The 25,795-nt window shown below is 40.0% G+C and overlaps 1 protein-coding gene across 2 annotated transcripts; it reads right to left on the bottom strand.

Annotated features, from left to right (window-relative positions):
- Nucleotides 1–20,487: 20,487 nt before the first annotated feature.
- On the bottom strand, nucleotides 20,488–25,119 carry isl2b (ISL LIM homeobox 2b; the record flags this gene model as incomplete). 2 transcript variants are annotated; one of them, XM_079216994.1, is made up of 6 exons in its annotated part: nucleotides 20,488–21,125; nucleotides 21,451–21,618; nucleotides 22,320–22,606; nucleotides 23,827–24,089; nucleotides 24,454–24,643; nucleotides 25,062–25,119. In XM_079216994.1, 6 exons carry the CDS (start codon nucleotides 25,117–25,119, stop codon nucleotides 21,009–21,011), a joined length of 1,083 nt encoding a protein of 360 aa, XP_079073120.1. In that variant the 3' UTR covers nucleotides 20,488–21,008. The 2 variants fall into 2 exon arrangements, with proteins under 2 accessions (XP_079073120.1, XP_079073119.1); XM_079216993.1 differs by having other exon boundaries at nucleotides 22,320–22,603.
- Between the last annotated feature and the right edge of the window lie 676 nt (nucleotides 25,120–25,795).

The raw sequence follows: 25,795 nt of genomic DNA, 5'->3' as shown, positions 1-25,795 counted from the left end.
TATACTGAAATTGCCTAAAAAAGCTTTTCTTAGCAGCCACTAATACAGGAGGAATAATTGCAGTTATGGGCATGTGAGTATTGTATAACGATGCTCTTCAAAGAAATGTGAACCCGCCCTTTAATGTCTCTAGCTATGTCATAGCTAAAAGGCCATGAATGATAAAAGTGCTGGTCCTTTAGTCTGTAGATGTATTATTCTAAAAGCTCATTTTGTTCTCTTAAATATTTACTAAATTATGTTCCCGTTAAGTCACTGTGTATTAAGAATACAGCTGAAGGAATCCCCTCCATGGCTGCTGGTGACCTGCCGGCGGCACAGTGTTTGCAGAAATCTCCAGAGCCTGGCAATTAGTTAATTGAAAAGTTATGTACTTAGCATGAATAATTAAAAACAGGGTCTCTGGAATTAGCAAAGCATGCAGAGCCATACATGCATTCTACACAGTAATTTGAGTAGAAGATCAAGGCATAATGTGAGGCTAAAGACACATTTTTCAGATAATTTCTTGATTTCTTGAATTGCTTTGTGAGCTGCAGAAAAATATCTACCAGGCCATGCAAATCATTGTACTGGTAGAGTTTGTCTGCAGCTTTTATAGGTAAAACATGGCACACATTAGTACCTCAAAAAAGCATTGAGCTTTCACCTCTTTACAGATGTTAATGATGACTGCAGAAATGCTCTGTTTTCTATGATAACTTAATTTGTTACACATTGCAATAATGTGTTATTTCTAAAGCCTATCTTTTGATCGAAAGACAGCAGTGATGTTGAATTTGTCACATTTTCATGTAAACGGAACCATGCAGACTAAACATTGTAGACTTGTCCGAATCATTCTCAAGCATACAACACATATGGTTTGAATTAGAAAAACTTAAATCAGACGGCTTTGACCGTTTCACTTCTAGTCTGTGCAACCACTGACTATAAGAACTTCACAGTAAAGTTAAATAAGTGTATACTTATTCCAGACACCTATAAAATACTGCCATTGTACTGTATAATTTGTACTAACAGAAAATGATGACGGCTTGTCAATCAACCTTCGACTATATTTCAACTTTAGAAATGTAAGTAACAATGAAGAACGCATTTCAGTCTTTTATCTAAAGCTGTTGCACTACAATCCTGAATTTAATTTTTTTAATTGTCCTGCAGTTCTTCCTTTGGCTTGTGAGACAAAAGCATTCATCAAAACCACAATCAAAAGCTAATCCGGCTAACCAAACTACTTGGAACCCTTCACAATTATTTTGCAAAATAAACTTTAGTCCATCCTCTCTTGCTCTATATTCTCCATTTTCCTCTTCCACAATCTCACTTATTTTGCTTCAGTATTTTTCTATTCATCCCTCTTATGTCTGTCCTTCCCTCACACAGTTTCATATCTAACTAACATAGCTGCTACCGCACACTACAACATTGTCCTGCTGAGACACTGCAGGTTATTCCTGGTGGTTTCTCATTGTAAAGCTTTCCTAGTTAGTTCTGATGTTTATCCGTGGTTATCTGAACAGGGCTAACATGACCTGCAGGGCTCCTTTACACCCCGCTGCAAACACTTCCGAGACTTCTCACTTGCCTACGTTTGGCACCCGACCAGAGCATCTGTCACCGTAACTTCTAGTGACCAACTTTAGCCCAGAGCTGATGAATAATATAGAGACATGTGCTATTATTCATGGAACAATGCTGCCGGATTCTCTCTGAGACTAATCATCTTCGAGAATGTACAAAATGCTCTTGATATTTATGTCATTCAAATTTAACCGACTTAAAGCCTGGTTTTAAAAATAGATTGCTTTTCTTATATTCTAAAACTAAGCATTAAAGAGTGTACTTTGCAGTTGTGAAACACCAAACACCTCAGTGTCTTATTATTCTCTACAAGCCTTCTGTGTCTTTCCACAGGCCTCCTTCCCTTTAATGACAGATGAATCCGCCCTGTGCAGGGTTCTCCCTGCTCTGACCAAACTCATCACTTACCATGGGAGCAAGAGCCAAACATTAGTAGGCCTACTGCCGCCTTTCTGTTGCTCGTATGGCGAAGTGCTGAGCTGGCCCCAAGCCCATTTAACACTGGACGGCTCTGGAATTACAGCAGAGCAAGGATTCCATGACTGAGCTGTATTTACAGAAGACATGTTGATAGTCTACAAGCAGATACATCATTTATATGAATAACTTGCTGATAGATAGTGTTTAATATTTATAAGGCTTTTAATTGAGCCCACTTTTCACTGGGTGCTGGCAGGGGCAAAGACTTCTGGTCGTGCCCTGTGGTGGAAATGATCATGGACCAGTCACTAAGACGCTATTAGGTAACACAAAGATAGAGCTATTGTCCCTCTTTAAAAAGCTACAATTAAGTAATTGTCTGCTCTTTGTTCATTAAAATTTATTCAGAGATCGAATTATATTCAATTTAATGGACTTAGCAAAGGTCAGGCATCCATTATTTGAGAGGCTAAAAAAGATAATTTCCCATTCTCCGCTAATGCACAATAAACAAAATGCAGTGGCTCTGCAAGGCTGGATTCAGAGCAGATGTGACTCATCGCTCAGTCAGTGAAGTCATAAAAGAGACTGTGGGGCAATTGCTATTTGTAATCATTTGATCAAACATAACAGCAGTGGTTGTTGCAGACACACCTTGCTGAGGTCTGCACTCTTTTCAGTGTAGATAGTCTATTCAGTGAATATTGATATATGAGTGGATATGAGTAAGAATGTTTTGGTAATACGTTTCCAATTTTTTTTTATACTTTTTTATTTTAATATCATTTGGTTGTTTGGTCTAGGTGTCCTATCTATCGTCATCGTCTTGTGTTTTGTGTGTACCCCAGAAAAGTACCTGATGTTTTGCATCAGCTAATGAGGATCCTAATAAAATCCCAATCCTTATCCTAAAAAGTGGGCTGGAAAATTGTAGAATGCATCAATGGTCTTTGTGCAATGGCTCTAGGATGTTGATGAAATTCTTGTTTTACAATTATGCAGTGGAATTTTTCAAAAGGGAACCAAACCAAATGACCCAACACATAAAATGTGTGATATTTAGCGCTATGACCATAATCTAAACCTGTCAAAATGCTTAAAAATGTGAGCAACTGTGTATTTTGAAATAAGAGAGCTCTTTAAAACTGATGTCCTGATGTATGCAAAGCAAAGTGCTCTTGGACCCGTAGTCCTTAAGGTCTAGTATGACTGCAGGTAAAGGCACCCTGTTCTGTTGAGCCCAGAGTCAAAGACTGACAAATTGACAATAGATGCCTTAGTGGATCCATTTAGTGGAAGAATGTCATAACAACAAGCTTAAGTCCAAGTGACATGTGACACACTAGGGAGGTTGTGAGCGGTTTAATTGTAATTACTGGTATATGTAAAGTCTGCACTGACTGACAGCTCCAACAAAGACGTGAAAGAGGAGTGGGCTTGTTTTAGGATAGGGAAAGACGGAGAAAGGCTGTTTTAAATGCTCTTAGCGGCGGAAATCGAATGCCGCTCGGGCTTCCAGAGCTGACTGGCAGAATTTTGTCACACTGGGGGGTCTGTGTGATGGACAGCTTTCTCTTCGGGACATCCTTTAGGAGAAGTGGGCTGCAGTCCCTCTGGAATAGACATACCTGAGCCACTCAGACAAGGTGAGACGGATCCCTGCACCAGTTCCTCCCGGGGCTCAACGAGCTCTACAGAAGCAAACCTGGTGACAGAGTAATAGGCCAATTACCAGTGATTTGTACTGCAGTGGGCGGAGAGGGAATGTTCTCTGGACCTGTCACTGTGCCAGACAAATTTGTGATATCACAATAATGCATTGTCGTGGTGGGCTTCTCCCTTAAAGCTCAGTGTATTGAATTTCAACAGCTATTGTGGGCGGATTTTACTTTTCTTTTTTAGAGAAGGTCTTGGCACTCTATGTTCTCCTCTGTTCTTTGCTTTTATGTTCAAAGTACATTATTCAACTTTTTTGTAAATTATAAAATATCTCTTAAATCTTAACAGGTCTTTCCAAAGGCTTTTCTCTCTTTCCCCCCGCTTCATTCTTGTCTCTTTCCAGTACGGCTTGCTGGCATCACTTCAAACCCAATCAGAACTTCCTCCGCTTCCTCTCGTACTATCAAGTTTGCCTTTGTCACTCTCCTCGTCTTCAGTCAAACACTCTGTGTCACTTGGTGAATTTATTTTTTCATTGGCACAATGAATGGTGTAAGCTGTGGCTTTTGCACTCAGGTGGTGACATCTTCTCGACCACTCAACATGAACTTACTTTCAGACAGGTGAGTGTGCCTGAAAATTAAGATCTGAGATCTTTTTCTTAACAGAGAGCAGAAATACTGCAACTTAAGTCAAAGTAGATACATAACATCAGCTAAATATACTTAAAATAATAGTTTGATATTTTGAGAGATACGTTTTCTTGCATTTAGTTAGATGAAAAGTGTAAAACCGCTCTCAGGTCTGTATTATAAACATAAAGCTACAGCTGCATTGTTAGCTAACCTGAGCTCAATTAACAGAGAGAAACTGGGTGAAACAGCTAGTCTGAGAATTCACAACCAAGAAATATAACCCCCGTTAAAATAATATGGCATTTTTACTTTTTACACTTTTTGTAGGGGTTAAACCAGCATGAAATATGTATTTAATCACCACTGAGGATAATATGCAAGCTTAGAGGTGCTGGACAAGCTAGCTGATTCTCCATATCTCACTTTTATGCTAAGCTAAGGTAACCGGCTGCTGACTGTAGCTTTATATTTATTTTGAAGACATGAGATTGGTATCAAACATTGAAGGAGGAGTGAGCAAATATTAAATTAAACCGCAATGATATTTTGTTTTAATTACAACCTTTGTTAATAACTAACTTTCAGGCATACTACATGTATGCTTGAAATTTGGCAGTGAGAAGTAGTTATTGAGAAATACAAAGACATGACATTACCACAAAAAAACTCTGATTAGTGTCACTTAGTATGTCTGGTCAATAGCATGTAATTTAGTAAATCCCTGTATATTACTGATCAACATAACAGAAACTGTACCAGCAGCTTTTCATATCTCATATCTATGTGACTGATTCCGTCTGTATCAGGGTCCTCTCTGACTGTGGCTGCAGCCAGTGTCAACCCCAGCTGTTGTGCTCTAATGACAGCCAGCTGTTTGATCGGCTGCGGTGCTTGTCACTGAATATGTGTGAGAAACCTGCCTTGTTCCCTCATTTCACAAAACCGCAGTTTGCACAGTAGCCAGTAAATGTAACCTATAGTCGTGGATAATATTAGAGTTTAATGTCTGGGAAAGCTTAAGGAGAAGAAAGGCTGCACTTTGTTGGACATTTACTCAAGATTGAGTCCCCTTGCCCTTGTCTGTATTCCTTAAAACATTACCTTTTGCACAGAGGCACACTTGTCTTTAGCGCTGTCTCAGACGAGTACATCAAGAAGTAACACATGACCTCAAGGAGACCTAATGGTGTCTCTCTAGTGCCATTTGACAGCCCTGACCCTCTGGTGTCCAAGAGATGCATTGATTTTAGAAGGAGATGGGATTGAGCCTACCTTCCTCCTTCCTCCCTTGGTTTTCAGAGGACAGGAAAGCCATGGAGCAGCGTTGGCTGATGCACAATAGCCGTCCTCCATGCTCAGGTGTCTCAGTGCAGCATTAAGTGTGACCAGGCAACCCCACACACAATCAGTCCCTTACACCGTGGAGGTATTGGCATACAGGTCTTCATCCTGTGCTAAGCATGCCACTGAGTAAGAGATACCTGCTCATGGTATTTATGAGAGGAAGTGCGGCTCTCTCATTTAGGGTGGAAAGTGGTGCAAATGTGTAATGAAAATGTTTGCTGACTCATTATGAATCCTGAAAGGGGTTTAAATTGCAGAACTCTGAGGGATCAGACGGATTTGTGTTTGTTTGTGTAACTGCTGTGAACAACTTTAACATGTATTGGGTTGAACTGGGGTTTGGAAATTACATAATTACTTTATTAGAGATAATTGTGTTAAATCAAATCATAATTTTCCCAGGTTGAATTCCTTACTTTCATCTGGGAACAAGGATTTCTTGTCAGTATGCAAACTTGGATAGCTAGATCTCGGATATTCAACATCTCACATCTTTTTCTTGCTTGGCTGACATGCTGTCCGTCACTTTGGTACTATTACACACCGTAGAGTCAGTTTGACAATGATGATTTGCAGAAGTAACTTTCTCACAGAGGGAATACCCATGTCATTTACAAAGCCAATACAGTATATTAGTAATACATATGATGTGTTGTCTCTTTCCTGTAGAGGCTCTTCCATAAGCAGATGCAGCTATAAGTTAAATGTTGAGGTAAGTAAAAATGCAAGCTTATCACTTGTTGGTTTTTGGCTTTTTGCACAGCAGATCTCACAGTGATGCCAGCATGTTACATTCTACAATAACAATAAAATCCCAGTCACAATATGGGACAACGGCTTGTTTTTCAGAAGCTACAAATGTTACCTAGTGCCACAAAGATTTAGAGACACATGATTGAGGTTAAATAAGGCATTGACAGTTAATAGAGCAAGTTCATAATAAAGCAAACAATACCATGATTACGCAAAATCAAATTTCTAAATATGTTTTAAAGTCTTCAAAACAAATAGACACAGAAAAGAAGAATTAATCAATGTTGAATACCAACACTATTGTCACTCAAAATCGTCATTAACACTATTGTTGATAGTGACAGCAGTTAATTCATCAAAGCATTTTCAATAACTTGCTTTTCAATAACTCAGGCAGTTCTTCACCTCGCGGTACATCCTGATGTGCTAGTAATCGGGAAAAGCATTCTTATTGTAGCGCTAAACTTTCATTAGGAAAGGATGTTTCCTCTGCGAGAATAAACGGGTGTGACCTTTGACCCATACTAATCCATCGTAGGGACAGACAAGGAAGGGCCGAGAGATTGCGTTGTTAAGGCACCAGCCAAGCCGAGTCAACCTGCTTGCTTTCATGTCTTGAGTCGAGATGTTCTTTTTTTTGTGAGTATGTATAGTCTTTCATGTGCTTTGAGTACTTCAGGAGAAGCCTTTTAAAAAACAACTAAACAAGCTATGTCATGAAAAGTTCCCTTTTTGAAGATCATGGTACAAATCCGAAAGATAGGCACTAAACCAGAAACAAACAAACAGGAGATATATGAGCTGGGAAGTAACTCATACATCAGTGTTTTAGTGTGATTATATCTGAGATAATCGACTGTGATTTCCTCCTCGCTGTAACTCAGACTCTCTGGTACAAAGCTCAAAGAGGTGACACAAAGGTAGACTGTGCAGTCAGTAGAATTTGGGTTAGAAGTTCCCTGAATCACTGACGATAATATATACAACTCCTCTGACTAATGCTGAATACTGAAATGGTCATGTTGACAAAGATAAACACATCTGAGTTTGTTGAACACTAAATTAGGTGACAGATAAGAATGGACTGACTCAGGAAGGATTTCTTAATACTTTGTTGTCTGAATATGAACATGTGTGACGTATTAGTCCAAATTGCTTGAAATAGTTAAGTAAGTCGCTTTGTAAGCAAACTGTTTATAGGCACTGCATATCTGCAAAAAACAACAAAACATTAACTCTTGAAAAAGTAATTCTGTATCATTACTGTATTTCCAAGTGTATTGATTGAATGAAAGTTGAGGGGGTTGCAGTCAAGCATCTCCACTGCCACAACATGTTAATTTGTAAAGCTTAAAATTGAAAATTATAGCTGTTGTAATTTAGTACAACATCTCTGCTCCTCAAGAAAATGAAAAAAGTATAACACTTAACAACACGCAAGATAGGAATAATTTAATCACTGGAGAAATTGAACAGAACTGATTGACTGTCACTATGACTTTGTGTTAATATTGCATTGAAGTTGTACACATTCAGGCTATATACATCACGTACTACAAAAACGATGCACAATGTAAACAATGGCCTTTCTCCCATATGCACATTCACAGTAGATGTATTAGAAGAGGAAGAGATAGAGGACAGGCTATCATGCTGTGTGCTGTGTCATGTGTCAGCTTACATGTCTCTACATCCTCGCTCAAACTTACTCCCGCTTTAATCTACAGTGCTCCCGACCTACTGCTGTTCTGTCACCCTGACATGTTTAACAAATACTGTCAGATACAGCAGAGGTGTTGTTGTCTGTCCGCACAGAAGTTGATGGATTATATGTGATTCAAGCTTTCTTATCAATATATTCAAACTTCAAACACCCCTGCACATTTCTTCTGTCTAAGAAAAAACATAAATACAAAGACAGAAATTCAGGGAGAAAAGTATTATTTCTAAAGAAATTAAAGAAAGATTTTTCTTTTTTATTGTAATTATCACTGTTTTCCTTTTTGTTTTCTTCTTTCCAGTGACTTCCGCTTTAACCAAGGGGCCAGATAGACTGTCAGCGGGGAAGGAGCCCGCCTCAGAGGTCTCCCCCTTCAATCAATCGCCACAAAAGCAACAAAACACGCCTCTGTAAATATTTCAGTGGCTTCAGCAACTCGTCCAGGGTCCTGCTGCTCGCTGTCTGCTGAGTCCTGTGAGTGAGCCATTGTGTGTCCCACAGCAGACTGTTTTGAGTTGTGCTGCTGGACATGGCTGGTCTGTTGTGGGGAGGCAGCGGTGCCTGCATGCATGCAGTAGCAGAGCAGAGGATTAGAGTTGATGTTTCTCTGTGTCTAACTGGCTGCCAGGCATGCTCTGCCGCCTTGGCACAGCACACCCAATTTACATCATTTATTTCTGCTCACCACGGAGTGAAAATGTAGTGATTTTAAATAGAGTTGAGGTTATTCAATAGGTTTGGGAAAACGTTGTATTTCTGACCACTAACTGCTCAATCTCGAACCACGGAAAATAGTGCAAAGAGTGTTTATCTGAGATGTTACATTTAATGAACTTCATTTGGTCATACTCGCAGTTATACAAAACAAAATTGTTACCATTGGCTTCTCAGTCTGTGTCTTTAGGATATTATGGTTTTCAGTTTTTTGAGCAAAGTTGTTCACAGTCCAGGAAGATTGCCGTAATAAATGGGAATCTGGATTTGCCCTTGATATGAGCCACATCCCTCGGTGCTTCCCCGAGCCAGTCTTCAGGGAGCGCTTTCCAATAAGAGTAATGTCCCCCCTGTGCATGGCCACCATTCAACAATTTACGGGCAGATTACAGATTCGAATAAAAAATTTGCAGCCTTAATTAAAGAATCTGCTCCCCATTTTATGATAGTTCAGTCCCCCTCCACCACTTCTATCCAATTTAATTATTGTGATGTACATAATTAGCATGAGCTGGCCATTGTTCACCTCATTTGCATATTATATTGGATAATTGAATGAGAGTGGCTGATGATTAAATTAGGGTGAATGACAGATGATTCAGCTTGCCGTGTGGAAGAGTTAACAGAATGAGCAGACTGGGAATACGACATGTGCCTTTTGAATATTTATATGTTCCACCATGGTCACCCCCAGCAGACGCACTCTGCTAATTTAAAAAATGTGCGGCGGCTAAACCTGGGTGCTTGCAAGTCACAGGATGCTGTTTCTTCGCCGCTCTGGCTGCTCCTCAGTGGTTACTACTGTGCGTCAAAGTGGAATGGGGGCAATGTTGAGCATGTGAGAAACACTTTTTTCAATGTTTTAAATGTGTTCCTCCATCATCGAGGCAAAACTTTTACAGACTGATAAGACAAATGAGACTAGTGTGGGGAAGTTCATTTCCAGGCACTTCTAATGTAAACACAGACTGCTGGTGCCTGCCTGCCTGCCACATTATGGACAGGCTCGACTTGGCTGATGAAGGCTGTCTTGGCAGAAGACGTGTGGAACGTAATATAAATCCATTTGAAGATTGCAAATCTGGAAATAAAATGCAAACATGTAAACTACTGTCAAATGCAAAACTTTTTACTTTCAAAAATGTTGTTTTTTTCTTTCATTCTTATGGCAAAATTAGAAAATCCTTATTTCTATAAGTTAAAAATGTATTTCATCATCGTGTTAATTGATTTATCAAGACAAAATGTTATGGGCAGTTCAACTTCTGTCGTTGCTCCCTAGATTCATCCCGCTCCCTGGAATTTTTCCATGTGAGGTTCGGTCAGGCTAAATGTTTAGAGGGAATATTTGGAACAGCTTTAGCCTTTCACATGCTAATGTAAGCACTGGCGGCACAAGAAAGCTGGCCTGACCTAGGGGCCACACAGTGACATAGTCTGCTGATTCAGTGCCGGCAGCCCTGGCTTTGTTTATGTATGTGCACGAGAAATAATGCACGTCATAAAAAGGAGAACTTTGAAGGGGAACCACTACCCCGGATGATAAATGCCCCCTGCTCTTCGGATATAAATAACTCTTCCCAATAGTACAAAAGCCATCTTGGGAGTGACTTATACACCGTCATTTCTACAATAACATTGGGCCGTGTTACTAACTCTGGTGTTCCTCACATAGAGGATCATCCTCAAGGAATCTTGCATCACTTTTTAATTGGGATATTTCAATGTAAAATGTGATACTTGTTTCTATGAATTTAAAAATAAAATGAAAGCAAAGTTGTTGAGCAATGCATCAAATGCATGACATGTTGATGTCTCCTGTAGGATGAATCATAGAACTGGCTCATAGAGGGCATGAAGCATGCTTCATTGGTTTACACAGTTTGCAACACGTCAAGCTTGTGTTTGTCTTTGTCTCCCGCATACCTTATAAAATGTTCTCTGTTCTCTTTGTTATATGACACATCAGTACACAAAGTGTCGTCACATTGTCTACCCGGAGTCATTTCAGGGGACAGAGGAATTTACACAGTCTCGGTGTCTGTCGGTAGGTGGTATAGGAAACTGTAAAGATAAGTCCCTACAGCAGCTTAAGTCTCGCTTCCTTTTCACAAGAGGCTTCGGCATCTCTCTGATCTCCCAGATACATGCTTCCCTCTTATCACAAACCTGACGGTGGCCACTTCCAGTTTGGGGAGAAAGATGGAGATCTGTGTGTTGGGGAAAACTTACCAGGGCTGATATTTGTCAAGGTGTCCGTTGCTCAACACATCTCAGATCTCAGTGTAAAAGATGTGCAAGGTGTCTAGACAAGGAACTGAAGCCATTCAATTATGTCTTTCCTACCTGTGATGCGTCATAACTTCCAGGTCATCGCTGTCAGTGATAACCATTTATCTCCAAATGATTACATTATTAAATGTTCCTTCATGGGGTTTATTCTCCTTCTTAAACTGTTTTGATAGAGATCTTCACGATGGAAATAAACACCTGTTGAAAACAGCCCCATCACATCGGATGACAGGAAACATTTCTCGTTAAGAGTTTGTAAAAGACGCTGCAATATATTAGATGTTGAATATGCTGGACCATTTATATCTGGAATTGTATCACAACTCATATTGTGTTAGCCATCTTAGCTTAGTTAGGTTTTGCAGGTGTTAAAAATGAGCCTCAGGGCACCATGGATATACGTCCCAAATGCCATGGTAATCCATCCAAGGGTTTATTTGAGATATTACAGGAGCATTGCCATACTGCCACACTGCTAGCAATGCTAAACAAAACTGTAAGTCTATAAAAGTGACCTTTCTAGTAGCTTGCTGCATTGCGTCTTTAATATCTACCTCAAAAGGGAATTGTTTGTAAAATTCTCTCTAAACAACTGCAGGGGTTTACTTCATCCAACTCCAATAAACCAATGTATCAAGTGACTCTTCAGTGCCTCTGCTATCCCTGAAATCTCTTTCACAAAAAGTTGCAAAGACCAGTTATAATGCAGGCTGACAATCTGAGAGCAGCCAAGACATTATCATCCTGTTTCTTGGAGCAACACAGAGGCTGCCACCGCTCCTGATCCAATCCTCCTGGCCCTGCCCAGCTATCTGCTTTTGCTTTATGTCTTTTCCTGCAGCGAGCACTTGACGAAGGACAATTTGTTTGGATGTTTAATGCTGCGGCACTGGCTGGTGGAGGATTATATGAGATGGTCCAATGATTTGTGGTGGCTGGTAGTGGGTTGGAGTAAGTATGTGTGGTAGCGTGTGTGAGTGCATTTAGTGAGTACTGTGTGTGTGTGTGTGTGTGTGTGTGTGTGTGTGTGTGTGTGTGTGTGTGTGTGTGTGTGTGTGTGTGTGTGTGTGTGTGTGTGTGTGTACGCGGTTCCAGGTCCTCGCTCTAACACAGACGTCAGTTGTCTTCCACTTTGCTTCCTCAGAACTCCTAAATGTATGACAATAGTCCCTCGGCCACTATAGGAAGACACTTGTGACATGTTTGTCCTCATCTGAACATTCATTGCCTGCTGAAAGATTAGTAATCGTTGAATTCCATTGTTTCAGGATTTATGAAACCCTCTCTTGGAGAGTCTTCTTTATATGTTTTGGCAGCCAGGAGAACCATTGACTTACCCTGTGAAGCCTCACACTCTGAAAATTGCTACTGTGAGCTTTCCCAGATCTCACACTGACACACAAGCAAATGGCTGTACGGAGATCGTATGCCAACAAAACTATTTAATCTTCCACTATAAGCAGTGTGTTGAAGTAGTTTTTATATTTCCTCGCTGCCATTTTATATCATATCTCAGATTTAAATAGAGGCATACCATTGTACTTTTATGTTTGATAACCACTGTGTCATCCACATGGCCTCATCCTTTGACATTGGCCGATAACTTCTGTTCGAAGGGGCCTCGAACATATAGTCTTTATTCTTTTTCAGTATCAGTGTCCCTCTTGTGGCCCAGTGCTTGGGAAGATGAAACTCTGTGTACTTTTATCCTCAATAGACCAAAGAGATCACCAGTAAGATCTCAAACGTTGGCCAAAACATCTTGCGACAGCCCTTCATTTGATCCGTTCGAGGCCCCTTTGAACGCTGCTGTAGAACGAGGTCCTGAAGGGCTTCACCCTCAGATGATAAAAAAAGTGAATTATTGGTTTGTTTATCATGCTCTTAAAACCTAAAGTGCATTATTAAACAGAGAGCACATTAAAAGGGGAGTATTGTTAAAAGTGTTTTCGAAATCTTGTAAATCCCTGTAATTTATGTCACTGTGGCCGAAGAGGCTCACCCTGGCCTTCTGGTTTTAATTTGGCTGAGGCTCTGCTCTTCAGAGTCTCTACCTGTGATGCTGCTTTTTTCTCCCAGACATAATTTGACCGATGTGACCCTCTCCTGGGGCGACGCTGTGGCAGCCTCAAATTTAGAGACGAAAGTCCAAAACCATATCAAAATATTTGTATCAGGGGGTAGACAGGTGCTGGTACATTTTCCTGCAATGGCTGATGGTAATGTGCCTTTGGCAAGGCAAAGATAGATTTCATCAGTGATTCAGTTTTTTTAAATTTGTATTTAAAAAGAGTGCCAGAAACATTCAAAGGAAGAGGTGAGGTCTGCACACTGGAATTTCTCAAACGAATGTCAACGATGCAAAGTTTCAAGCTACAAAGTTGTTGTCAAGCAAACATCCATGTCAATAAGAAGCAGGCTAGATACAGACACAAAGTGACGACTCCATCAGGATACAAAACAAAACCTGTTATCCCCAAGAGTCCACATCCACGACACCAGCTCTGCGTGGCTGTACAGCGGTGTTTTGAGCTTTAATGCGAACATCAGCATGCTAACATGCCTAAAACCCCTTAATGCACAGAGAAAATAAATCATATCCTAAAGAATAGACTGTAGCCCATATATGATATAATTATCGCATTTTTTGCAATACACATCTTATTTAATCATGAAATATTGGATGTGTCATTTTTTGTCGCAGCCTGCATTTAGATCACATTTGCCCGATCTAGACCTCCCAGATTGAAAAGTTGCATATATATATAATATAAATTCTTACATTACGCGACAATCTCCTTTAATTTTGAAGTGTGCATCCCCACCATTAGTCATATTCTTCAAGTTTATATCTGAGCAGTGCTGTCTATAACCATGCTTACTGCAGAAAGCCTTAAAAATGATTCCAAAACATTCAACAGTGAGGCGTCACAGTAGATTATTGCGAAGCTTCAACAGTGACCAGGGCTTGTCTGGGTGCTGCCTGGGACCAGAGGCCTGCTGCAGCCTCTGGGGACTCCCTGGCAGAGGCAACAATGGGTCAGAGCCCCTTCTTTGTGCGCTTGCCCTCCTTAATCAAACTAGCCAGAGGAGTGATTGGATTTTAATTCTGCTGGGCCCACTGTAATGGTGTGATGGACGGGGACTGGTGAATTGGAGCAAGATGTCAGCCCATGGAGGCCCCCATTAATGATATTGCTTCATTTCTTAAAGTGGCAGGAACGCCATGGGACGAGGGGATCACAGCAGTTGGCAGGCAGAGCCCTCCCTTCCCTTTTTGATTTGACTCTCTGTATCTCTCAATGACTCTGGACCAGTTGTGCTGCTCTTTGTGTGTCCTTGCTGTTGTGATCCATTTTTTGAGCAGGTCCCTGTTTGTGTGTGGTTCCAGACTGCTTCTGTAGCACTGGACACAATGTAATTACTGTCTTGTTGGAGAGGATTTGCTTTGTTTTTAAACCTAAATTGAAATTTAGCCTGGACATTTATGGTATATGCTGTCCATTAAACTTGCTCTACATAAAAATAGACATAAAACAGTTGTATAATGCACTGGATAATTAGATTTAACTATCATCTTCAACAGATAATATACAACAATGTGTGCACTATGCTAAATGTTTCTGAGAATGAGAAATGAAAGCTCATCAATATAAACTGAAACTAAATGTCCCTGATCGTGTGAAAATGTAACTATTTTTCTTCACTGTTTTCTTCTGACAGGAACAGTATATCATCTGGCATTCACATTTCAGTTTTGGCGCTGCATGCTATAATTAAAGCTAGTCTCTGTTCCATCCTAACTCATGAGTCAGGAGGTTAATTGAACTTTTGCACTAAATCTAAAACACAAAGACTTCCTTAAAACATTCTTGAACTCCTGACACTTATGTGAACCTGATGAACGCCAGAGTGTCTCCCTGAAATCTTTTGATGCCGTTTTACATCTGAAGTGACTCACACTCGCTTCCTCATTGTTTGCTACCAGTGACAAGTGTTTGTCTTCCTCTTTCGGCTAATGACAGTTTGGTCTTGTCAAAGTACAGGTGAACCTTCATTGTGTTTTATAGGGAGTCATTGTCGAATGGGGCGGCTCCAACCTTCCTCTTTTCCCCTAATGGGCGTTGGTGTGTTGTTTTTGCAGCAGATTTATGCGTGGGTGGGGCAATGTGATTTATGGAGCTCTGACACTGTCTCAGCAGTGGGACCAGGAAGGCTGATCGTGGCTCTCTGTGTGTTCCAGGTGAGCCTGAGGTCTGCTCACCATCCCTCTGCGCGCGCGCACACACACACACGCACACACACACACACACACACACACACACACACACACACACACACACACACACACACACAGTTTGAGCATCATACCCAGAAACTCTTGTGTGCACAAATGAGAACACGCAGATATACATTGATAGACTCTCAGCAGTACTATAGCAGGCAAGCCGCTACTGTTGCAACTCCCTCCTTGTACGTTCACATAATTACAGTACAGGGCATGTTTTGCTGTCATTATGTATACTAATTATAAAAAAACTCACCACCTTTCTTCTTCGTTTTCTTTTCACATCTAGAAAAACTGTGGCTTTAAAAATATAAAAGATGATGGTCGAAGTATGTCAAAAGAAAACATTAAGACAAAATGTGTTTTTCAATCAATATTTGTTTGTATTTTATGCAGTTTTCTAAAATACCTCCACCCCTGCTGGCCCCAGTGCTTTTAAAAGTTTAAAGGATAATATGTGTTATATTTACTCATTGTGTCAGTTTTCTATAAAAGCAGCATTCATTCCCCAGGATCGATACTACACAACTAGCCCAGTACTGCACATAGATGTTGACGCTGCCCTTTCATTATCGGTGTGACCTAAGAGTAGAGCAGATTAAATTATTGTCACCAGATGGTAAATTGGCAATTACCCATCTGAGATAAATTGGTCCTTAACTTTCCCATTAAAAACACCTGACAGGAGGTGGACAAAACAGTTCACACAATGTAATGGTGTTGACACAGGAGTGAAATGTCTGTTTGGCTGTATTGTGTGGATAATCATAATATGATATGTGTTATTTTGTCTTTTTACAGATTTTAATCAGTCACACATTTGTATATTTTTTACTTCTTGATAAATGTCCAAATGTGTATTTAAATTTCACATGTTAAGACCATCATTGTTGTGCCTCCACTCAAGAGCAACACTCCCCCCCTCCTCTACGCCCTTATTTTTTCTCTTGCAGAAGTAAAAGCTCAGTTCAATCTCTGCATTAAGTCAGCCTGTCAGAATGCTTCCCTGGAGAGCTTTGGACTTGAAGTTCGTCTCGGCCGTTCCTCTGCTGGTGGCCCCCACTGCTGGAGCAAGGTCACAGTGTGCTGAAACTTTCACAGACTCTCCACAGAAATCACACATACACATGTGTGTGTACACAGTGTTTGTCAGCAATGCTAATAAAATAGTCCATAAGGACACAAATGCAATAGGCACAAATGCAATAGGAGGGTTCAGAAGGTGTTGCAGACAAATTGTGAGGAAGACAGTAAACCTATTGAAAAATAATAACTTGTGTTTATCATGTTGTATATATTTTTTGTATGTTTTTGCATACAGCAATATGAAAACCTTCCTGGTGGTGACATTAAAATATCCAATTTATAATATAGTTCTAATGTTAAGTGTTCATTAGCAATCTGTCATGCATGGGCAGATGGATGTCTGTGTGATTTTTGCATGCTACTACCTTGGACATTTTATTTTAAAATTAAAAGTAATGATCAACTGTAAATTAAATGAAAAAGTGAACTCTCTGTTTATGTGGTTCAAATATAATATGACACATGCAACAGTGTGTAAACTTATTTGTGAAACATTTTCATCAAGATATAAAAAACCTTGTTCAAACCTCAAATATTGTATTTTCTTCCCTTTTTGTTCCAAATATAAGACTGAGATTCATCCACAAGCTCACAGATCAGACCCAAATAAATAAATAAAGTATTATATGTATGCATGTTATTTTGGATTGTTAGATTTCACGACTTTGTTTGAAGGTAATATGATAATTAACAGTATTACAACATCGCAGCTTAGTTGCTAAATTGATTCATCAATTAATTTCGGCTTAGTGAACAATGTTGAAAATAATAAAGTGAAACCTCTGGCTTTAATGTACATTAACAAGCTGCTGAATTACACTGAGAAGTGGATCTTATATTTAGTCAACCTTTATTAATAAAAATGGTGTGAACTATACACTACATATCTCTCTTAAACAGTTTCAACAAAACGTGAACATTATTAACTTTATGTATTCATTTGAGCTATAGTGGACCTGATAAACTGTCAATTGAGAGTACATGCCCACAGCTCTATGGACACTGACCTGCACTGGCATAATCACACCTTAAATTAAATATATGTCCAGTTCGGTTCAGGAATTGCATTTTGAGTTGAAAGCCTAAAGGCAGGCCTGAAAAGTAATGCTTGAAATAGACGCTTTAAATAAAATAATAATTCTGCTTGAAAAATAAAGCTCTAAATTATTTAACCAACCAGCCCAAATTATATTTAGACTAAATATAATTTGGGCTGGTTGGTTAAAAGCCCCCCCACACACATTGCATTGATATATGACTGTAATCTCCTTCTAATTATGGGGAAGGCTAGTTTAATATTTCTGGGTTGGGAAAAAAGAAACCTTGAAAAGCAGCATGCTCAAATGTTTCTCTTTTATTCATTTTCTTCTCCCACACACTAACAAAAAACACACTCGTCTAACGGATTATAGAACATATAAATGATCCACGTGTCTGTCAGTCAGTGACCGTTTAGTGACTCTGGTCGTGAGCTGCGCTGCATTCCTCCCGAGTACGCAGGATGATCTAATTACGTGCAGCCCTCCACCAATTAGAGAATTACATCACACCTTTAAATGGACTCGTCCGCTTAATCATTAATGATACGGTGTCATTCCCTCTGACAGCGTCTAGTTGCATCAAGGCAATTTGACACATGCAGACAGTTCACGGCTAATCCTAAATAATGGGGTTTGAGGGGAACTACCTTGTTGCTGTATGTCGGTCAAAAAAGTGAAAAATAAGTTTGAAATAAAAAATGAAGTCTCTGTTTGCAAGTCAAATCAGATCAATTGTTATTTAAAAGTGTGAGTTTAAACAATTAGTAGTGTCGTTACCGTAGCCCGAGCAGTGGGTGCGTGTTTGCGCGCGCGCGTGTGTGTGTGTGTGTGTGTGTGTGTGTGTGTGTGTGTGTGTGTGTGTGTGTGTGTGTGTGTGTGTGTGTGTGTGTTCTGGAAAGGGATTACTGGTGTTTATTTTGGTTCTTGTTTTACGCACTGAGGGGAACCGCCCATCGACTTGATAGAAGATAAATGGCCTGCAGGTACTCAGGCGTCATTTTATGGGTGTCAGAGGACGGGATCTCTGGTCTGCATGACCCACACAGACTGATACGACCTCAGCTACATTTTTTTCTGAATCTCAGGTGCTGTTTTGCGGGATACACAGTTGTGCATTTAAATGTTGTCTGCATTTTTATTTTCCCCTTTATATCCTTTTCAGAATCATGTTTTGACATTGTCAAGCGTGTGCTGACTAATTCTTGGTATTTTCTTCGTTCCTCATATTTTAGCGTGGTGTTGTAACTCCCTGCCACATTTGATCTCTCAAGTAAAGCTTTTACATGATTTAATTAATTAAAAACTTTCACAAGACAATTTTTTCACATTTTTCATAATGTGATTTGTTTTAGTTAATTTTATTGTGATTTGTGTGTGAACCGTTGATGAGTTATATACCGTATCTGTATAGGAATATGCTGTTTTAGAAACATATAAGGTCCCACAATGGTGTTTCTGCTGGAGGATGGTTAATAGGCCTGCATTCTTGTCTGTAAACGCCATTGTTATTCCTCACTTATCTCTGTTATCTTAATCTGATCGCATTGTTTAGTTATCTTATTTGAAATAGCTCAATTACAAATCTATTATCTATCTTTTGTCATTCAAACTTCCGATTGAGACACTGTCAGTGTACGAAAAAAAAGAGCGAAAAATTTTCAAATATCAACATACTGTTTACAATTATTTCAAATACAGCAAGTGTGTGTGTGTGGGGGGGGGGGACATGCACCAGAATATGTTGGTTTGAAATATTCTAAGAAAAAAGACGTATTTTCTTGCTATTAAAGACATGTTTTCATTTGTCTGCCTTTTTTTGTAAAAAAAAAAAAACAACAACGCAAAACTGCATCGAAAATAACGAAAGTCAAACCTCGTGATTGATCGCATCAGAGGAGCAGATTGAATAAATATACAACGTGATATATAATGGAGTTTCCTCCTGTGCTCACTTTAAAGAAAATACGCATCTTTGTCTGAAAAACAGGTTTATCCACAGATTTGCAGTGCATGCATGGCAGCTTTGTTTTGTCCTGCACACAGTGTAAAGGAGGTCACTTCATTTAGCTGGAGCTGTCATCTCGGCTGACCCGTGCGCCATAACGCAATTCACTGAAAGGAAAATAAACCGAGGAGGAGAAGTGACCCTTTACGGGCTTCTCTCTGTTCCCCTTTGTGGAAGGCGTGTGTGTGCGCGCGTGCGTGTGTGTGTGCGTGTGTGTGTGTGCGCGCGCGTGTGTGTGTGTGTGTGTGTGTGTTTAGTTAGTTTGTTGTGGCTTCAGTCAGTGTATCGCTTGCAGGTGATGCCAGGACTAGATAAAGGGTCGCCGATCCCTCCGCGCTGTCTAGACCAGCTTGTGACTCAACCAGAGTAACTGGACTGAGCACAATTTACAGCAGGTTTTTGCCCCCGAGATAGTAAATGACCACTGTCCGTGTCCTGCTGCACAACCGAAGGAGCAAACACCACAGATGGAGGTGGACGATAAGACAACGGAGCCTGCGGGGTTCAATTCCGGCAGGACAACTCCATAGTTTTAACAGGACAAACAACATATTCAGTGCAACTGGAATGATGATGTATTTTACTTATTCTACAACCACGGCTGTAGAATATTTGTATTGGTTGCACGTTTCTCAAATCAGAAATGACTCGCTGTCATGAGGAGTAACGATCTGTTACCGCTTTGGATCTGAACAGTGAATAAGAGCACTACAGAAGATAATTAGGTCTAACTTATGCAATGAAAGATGGAGAATTGTTGCTCATTTCAGAGCTGCATTTTCAAATAAATTAAATCACTGCCTTGCAAATGCAAAGCGACCATGTATTAAAAAAAACAGGGGTTGTAGAAAGATTTTTCATCAAGACATGTTATGTATTTAGATTTTTTTTTATTCTTTATGAGTTAATAATCCCTTTACGAATCGCTTACCTAACAATAAATAATATAACAATAATTTACTTTTTGATCGAGAAGCTCAAACAACCTGCCCTTAAGATAAAGTATTTTACAACACGAATAATTTGCAGATTATCATGCTCTGACCTTAAGACACAGAGTCAACAGGACTCGACAACGCAATAAATGTATCAAAAAATTTTCATGTTGAAGAAACAAGACACAATATCACAATAAAGTCGCAGAATATCCATCTGTTTCGACATGTAAATGTTTCCAAATTGTTTTTCAGGGAAGGTTTGTTATATCCATCAGGAGGTCTTCTGTACATCTCTCTCCGTATCAAGTCATGCAAGAAATGTTCTTCTTAGTTTTTGTCAATGAAAGCTCCACAAAAAAAACTCGGAGTCAATCGGGGCTCTCCTGGTTCCATCCACTCCGTGTCATGAAATGTAAAAACTCTCCTTTGTAGTTTGGGCGATGTGATGAGCTTGTCACATGCAGGGGACCGGGATCATGCTGCAATTGTCCTTGCAAGAGGGATGACCGACGGGTCTGAGGGGCCCAGTTTCACGTCTCCACCGGGCTGGGTACCATACTGTTGGGGGTGTCCGGTAATTGAGAGGACAAAGAAGTCACGTCGCTGCCCGAGGAGTTTCCCAGAGACCCCGATTCAGAAAAAGACACCTGAACAGACAGATTCAAAAGTGTCAAAGTATGCAAAATATGTAGGCTTTTATTTTGAAAATATGGTCACCATCTGACATGCATGGTTAGATAGATAGATAGATAGATAGATAGATAGATAGATAGATAGATAGATAGATAGATAGATAGATAGATAGATAGATAGATAGATAGATAGATAGATAGATAGATAGATAGATAGATAGATAGATAGATAGATAGATAGATAGATAGATAGATAGATAGATAGATAGGCATTAAGGTTATGGTCTGCTGTGCATGTCTGTGTGTGCACATCTAACTCAGTCTGTGAACACACACACACCAGTTGTTGGAAGGCTGGCTGGTCCAGGTCGCTCTGCAGGGCGAACTCACTAAGGGCTTTCCATGGAGGCTGGTAGGTCTGGACCTCCACTGGGTTTCCCTGCACAGAGCTCTCATGTCGAATAGGACTCCCAGCCACAAGAGGTGTCCCTGTGAGGCCCTGCAGGTTCTGTCAACAATAATGGTAAAATAACAGCATCATTTGTCTGTGTCGGAAACTACTTTGTCCTCATTACACCTAAACACATGTTTTACAAAATCCCTTAATTTAAACTTAACTTAATTGAAAAGTGACGTTTCCATGTGCCATTTATGATAAATATAACTTTGGGAAAATATGCACTTTTCCCCCTAAAAAGTTTCCTCTTGGGGTGGCCCACCGATTGAAATATAGTTTCCAAGATGGAGAACACGCCTGTTTGCAGAGGATATTTTTATCTTTCAGGTCAAGCAACTGAAGCCAAAGCAGTTGATTCATTATTCATTGGCCTACATTTTGAATAAAGAATAGCACTGGAGCCAACGGGAGCAGCCGTTTTAGTGTAAGTAAACTATCAAAACGGAAGTTTAGATAAGAGTAGAATTGTAAGCTGATATATATATATATATATATGTTTGATATAGACAAAAATTGGAGTACCTCAGGCAAACAACCAATAGAAAACATAAACTAATTAATTGTTAGGTTAGCATCTGTCTGTCACTGTGCATTTACTAAAGAGTATGAAGCCTCTAAGTGAAAAAAAACAACAACTGGTAACTGACTTTACATGTATCTGGTTATGGTTTAAAATAACAAGCAAACACGTAAATACACGGATGGATGAATGATTGTAGTAATTAAGGAGTCCAACTTACGAAGATGCTTACAGACTTATCACTGTGGTGCTGTTGCTGGAGCTGCTTCATCAGGATGGACCTCTTCTTGTCTTTGCAGCGCTTGTTCTGAAACCAGACCCGGATCACCCTGGGGCTCAGGCTGGTCATCTCCACCAGCTGCTCCTTCATCAGAGCGTCCGGCCTCGGGTTCGCGTTGTAGCAGGTCCGCAACGTGTGCAGCTGCTTCTCGTTCAGCACCGTCCGGATCCGAGTCGTCTTCTCCGACTGCTTGTGGCCGTGGTTCCGATGCGGGGCCTGCCGCACCGTGACCGGGTCTGCTGGGTGCGGAGGAGAGGAACACGTCCGTCAGAAACCGGTCAAAGGCCTCAGGTAGCCATTCAAACTGTGATTCGGTTATTTAGCAGCCTATTAGTCTCAATCCGCACTTTTTGGCCGTTTACATCTCTTGGATTGTCATAAATAAATAAATAAATAAAAAATATAAATAATAATATAAATAAATGTCTGCAATAGTTTAAGGCTCAGATTAGATGTGATAGTCTTAATAAGGAAACATTTAAAGAAATGTAGAATGCATGACAAACAAAATGAGAGATTACAGATTTGCATATAGCAATAAGAATAATTAGAATTATATTCAGAGGTGAAAGGGGTTTACGTGAGTTTCGATAACCTAAACTTGCATTGTACATGATTATATTTTTTTGAAGGTTACGTCGTTGTCTCTTGTCAGTCTAGAATAATCCTTAACCCCAACGTCGTAAAACAGGAGGTGCTTTTTTTTGTATTCACTAAATCTGTAGGACTTTTTGCAACACAGTTTAATTAAAAAAAAAAAAAAAAAAACGCAGTTGAAATAAGAACTGCTGCTGACACTGGGCTGATCTGTGTCAGGTTTTGAATTCAGCGCTTTAAAGCAGGAAGTTGGTGAACATTATTCACTCATTTGCATTGTTCTGTCTGTTGGCAGGCCCCCTCAGGATGACAGCTCTACAAACACACACACACACACACACACACACACACACACACACACACACACACACACACACACACACACACACACACACACACACAAGCACAAGCACGCTGCCACAGTTGCGACTCATATAGGCCTACCAGATTATTCAGATAATGGTAACAGAGCAGGTAGCGCTAATGAGATCAATTATGAAATTAGCCTAAAGAAACATCGCAGCACACACTTTAAACACACACCAAGCCAGACATCCACAAAACAAATTATCTGGATGTTAAAGGACAACAAAAAAATACTAATCGTTGACCTTATATTGATTTTTCATTTCGTTTTTCTAGAATCAAACCCTGACAATTTTTCAACAAACGTTTACTTTGTATGTGTTTAATTGGCAACTATGCGAGTTTCTTTCATTTCATTCTTCAATTTATTTAAACTGAAGGACTTCAATTCAAGAATAAACAGCCAATGTTTGTGTTATTATGAATAATTCCACTTTGTTAAGTAAAATAAATAAATACCGATCATATATAATAATAGTAATATTAATAATCCGACCTGCCAAGTGCAGCGCTCTGTTGGAGTGGATGTGTCCGGGGCTGATGGGGCTTCCTGCGGAGCTCCTGTCCAGTAGCAGGCTGTGGTCCGCCCGGCACAGCAGCTCGTCTTCCCGCAGGGAGAACTCGTCTCCCGGCAGCAGCTGCCTGCTGCACACCGAGCACCGAAAACACTCGATGTGGTACACGTTATCCCGGGCTCTCATCACCAGATCGCTGCTGCTGAATCCCAGGTTGCATTTCGCGCATTTTATTCCGAACAACCTGGAAAATTAGGGGGAAATTGTCAAAGAATGAACAATCTACGAAGACATGTAAAAGAAATAACAACGAAGAAAACGTCTAGACGACAACTCAGAGTTGAGTTGTGCCCTATCTAAATACTGCTATAATGTATTTATAATTTGAATGGACAACAACATTTTTGTTTTCTTATTTTTTGTAATATTGTAAACTTAATAGTATCGTATATGTGTGCTTTATAAATGTCTTCGGTTTTTTTAATGTCCAAATTAGTCTTTCCTGAATTAGTTTTGACCGCTTCATAATATCAAATTGTACTGTATTTACATTTGATGTGACTAAACATAATCCTGTCTATATAAAGAGAATATTTCCAAACTCCTACCTTACATAATCTCTTTTGCAATAGGTTTTGCCGTCCCGGACGAAACAAGTGCAGGTCTCATCCAGGTACTGGCTGCACTCTGCACACTTCAGGCAGGCTGCATGCCACTCCAGGTCGGGAGAGACTCTCAGTATGTACTGGTCATGGATCTGACTTCCACATCCTACACACATCGCGAATCCTGACTTCTCTGCAAAGAGCCAACAACATTGAATTGCACAAACTGAAACGCAGCCCCAAAAACAGACACACAATATTACAATTGTAGCATTTACTCGTAAAAAAAAAAAAAAAAAAAAGTAAGTCCAATATGTTTCAGTTTTGCTGAGAATTCCTCTATATTGCAGACTGGACAAGTCTTGCTGTTATGTAACAGATGAGAACTTTTGCTAGCATTCGTCAAGCAAAGCACTGGATTGTTTTACGAAAAAAAGCGCCTCCAAAGTGCACAACCAGAGAAACGATAGGTTACTATCCACTATTGCATCATTAAGAAAATAACTTAAGTAGTCGGAGCACTGCTGAATATATCATGTAGCCCTTAATGCCACCGCGACGAAAACAAAGTCTGCCACTTAAAACTCCACCGAGCAGTTTAGCTTACTTACTTTTGGAATGATCCCCCATATCACCCAAGAAAGAAGAGCTGAAAATAATATCCACCATACAGGACGGATAAAGGGGATTGTGGTAGATGCAGAAAAGATGTGAGGAGATGACTGGCCCTTCGGCTGCCTCCCTGATAACGTGTGTCTCTCCGGACAGGGAGGGTGAAGGAGGGGGGGGGGGCAGGGTCCCACACGCTGCTGCTGTGACGTCATGACGTCAGCAGTGGGCTCGCCAATCGCCCCACTGCATCTCTCCCTCAATCTCTTAGAAGAAAAGAAAAACAGTCCGATGTATATTTATGTTGGACAGATACTGACAATGAAGAGGTCCACATTATGTTTCATCTAATATCTCAATAAAAGCTATAGGAAAGAATAAATAACGGCAACACCATGGAGCCCTTTCGATCAAGATCTTAAGATGCACATATTGCATAATGCTGATCATCAGTATAATCATTATAGGTAACCCCCCCCAAAAAATGGCAAAGCCTCTGTATTATAATATTTGCCACTAAAACAAAATATGTTTAGTTAAACAGCAAGCCTCACGGTTTCTTGGTCAATGAAGCAATGATTGACAGTAATTTTAATATCAGCGTATTATTTGGGCCATAACACTAAATAAATGCGTATTGATTTGTAAACTGTCCTATGCAGAGAAAGTGTTGTATTGGTCCCCTTATGCGGAATTTTCATATCGCTTCCAATAAAGTTGAGATTTTAGCTGTGCT

The sequence above is a fragment of the Taurulus bubalis genome (assembly GCF_910589615.1).
Source record: "Taurulus bubalis genome assembly, chromosome: 4".
Taxonomy (NCBI): Eukaryota; Metazoa; Chordata; class Actinopteri; order Perciformes; family Cottidae; genus Taurulus; species Taurulus bubalis.
The sequence above is the reverse complement of the archived record's forward strand: the minus strand, read 5'-3'. Positions and strand labels throughout refer to the sequence as shown.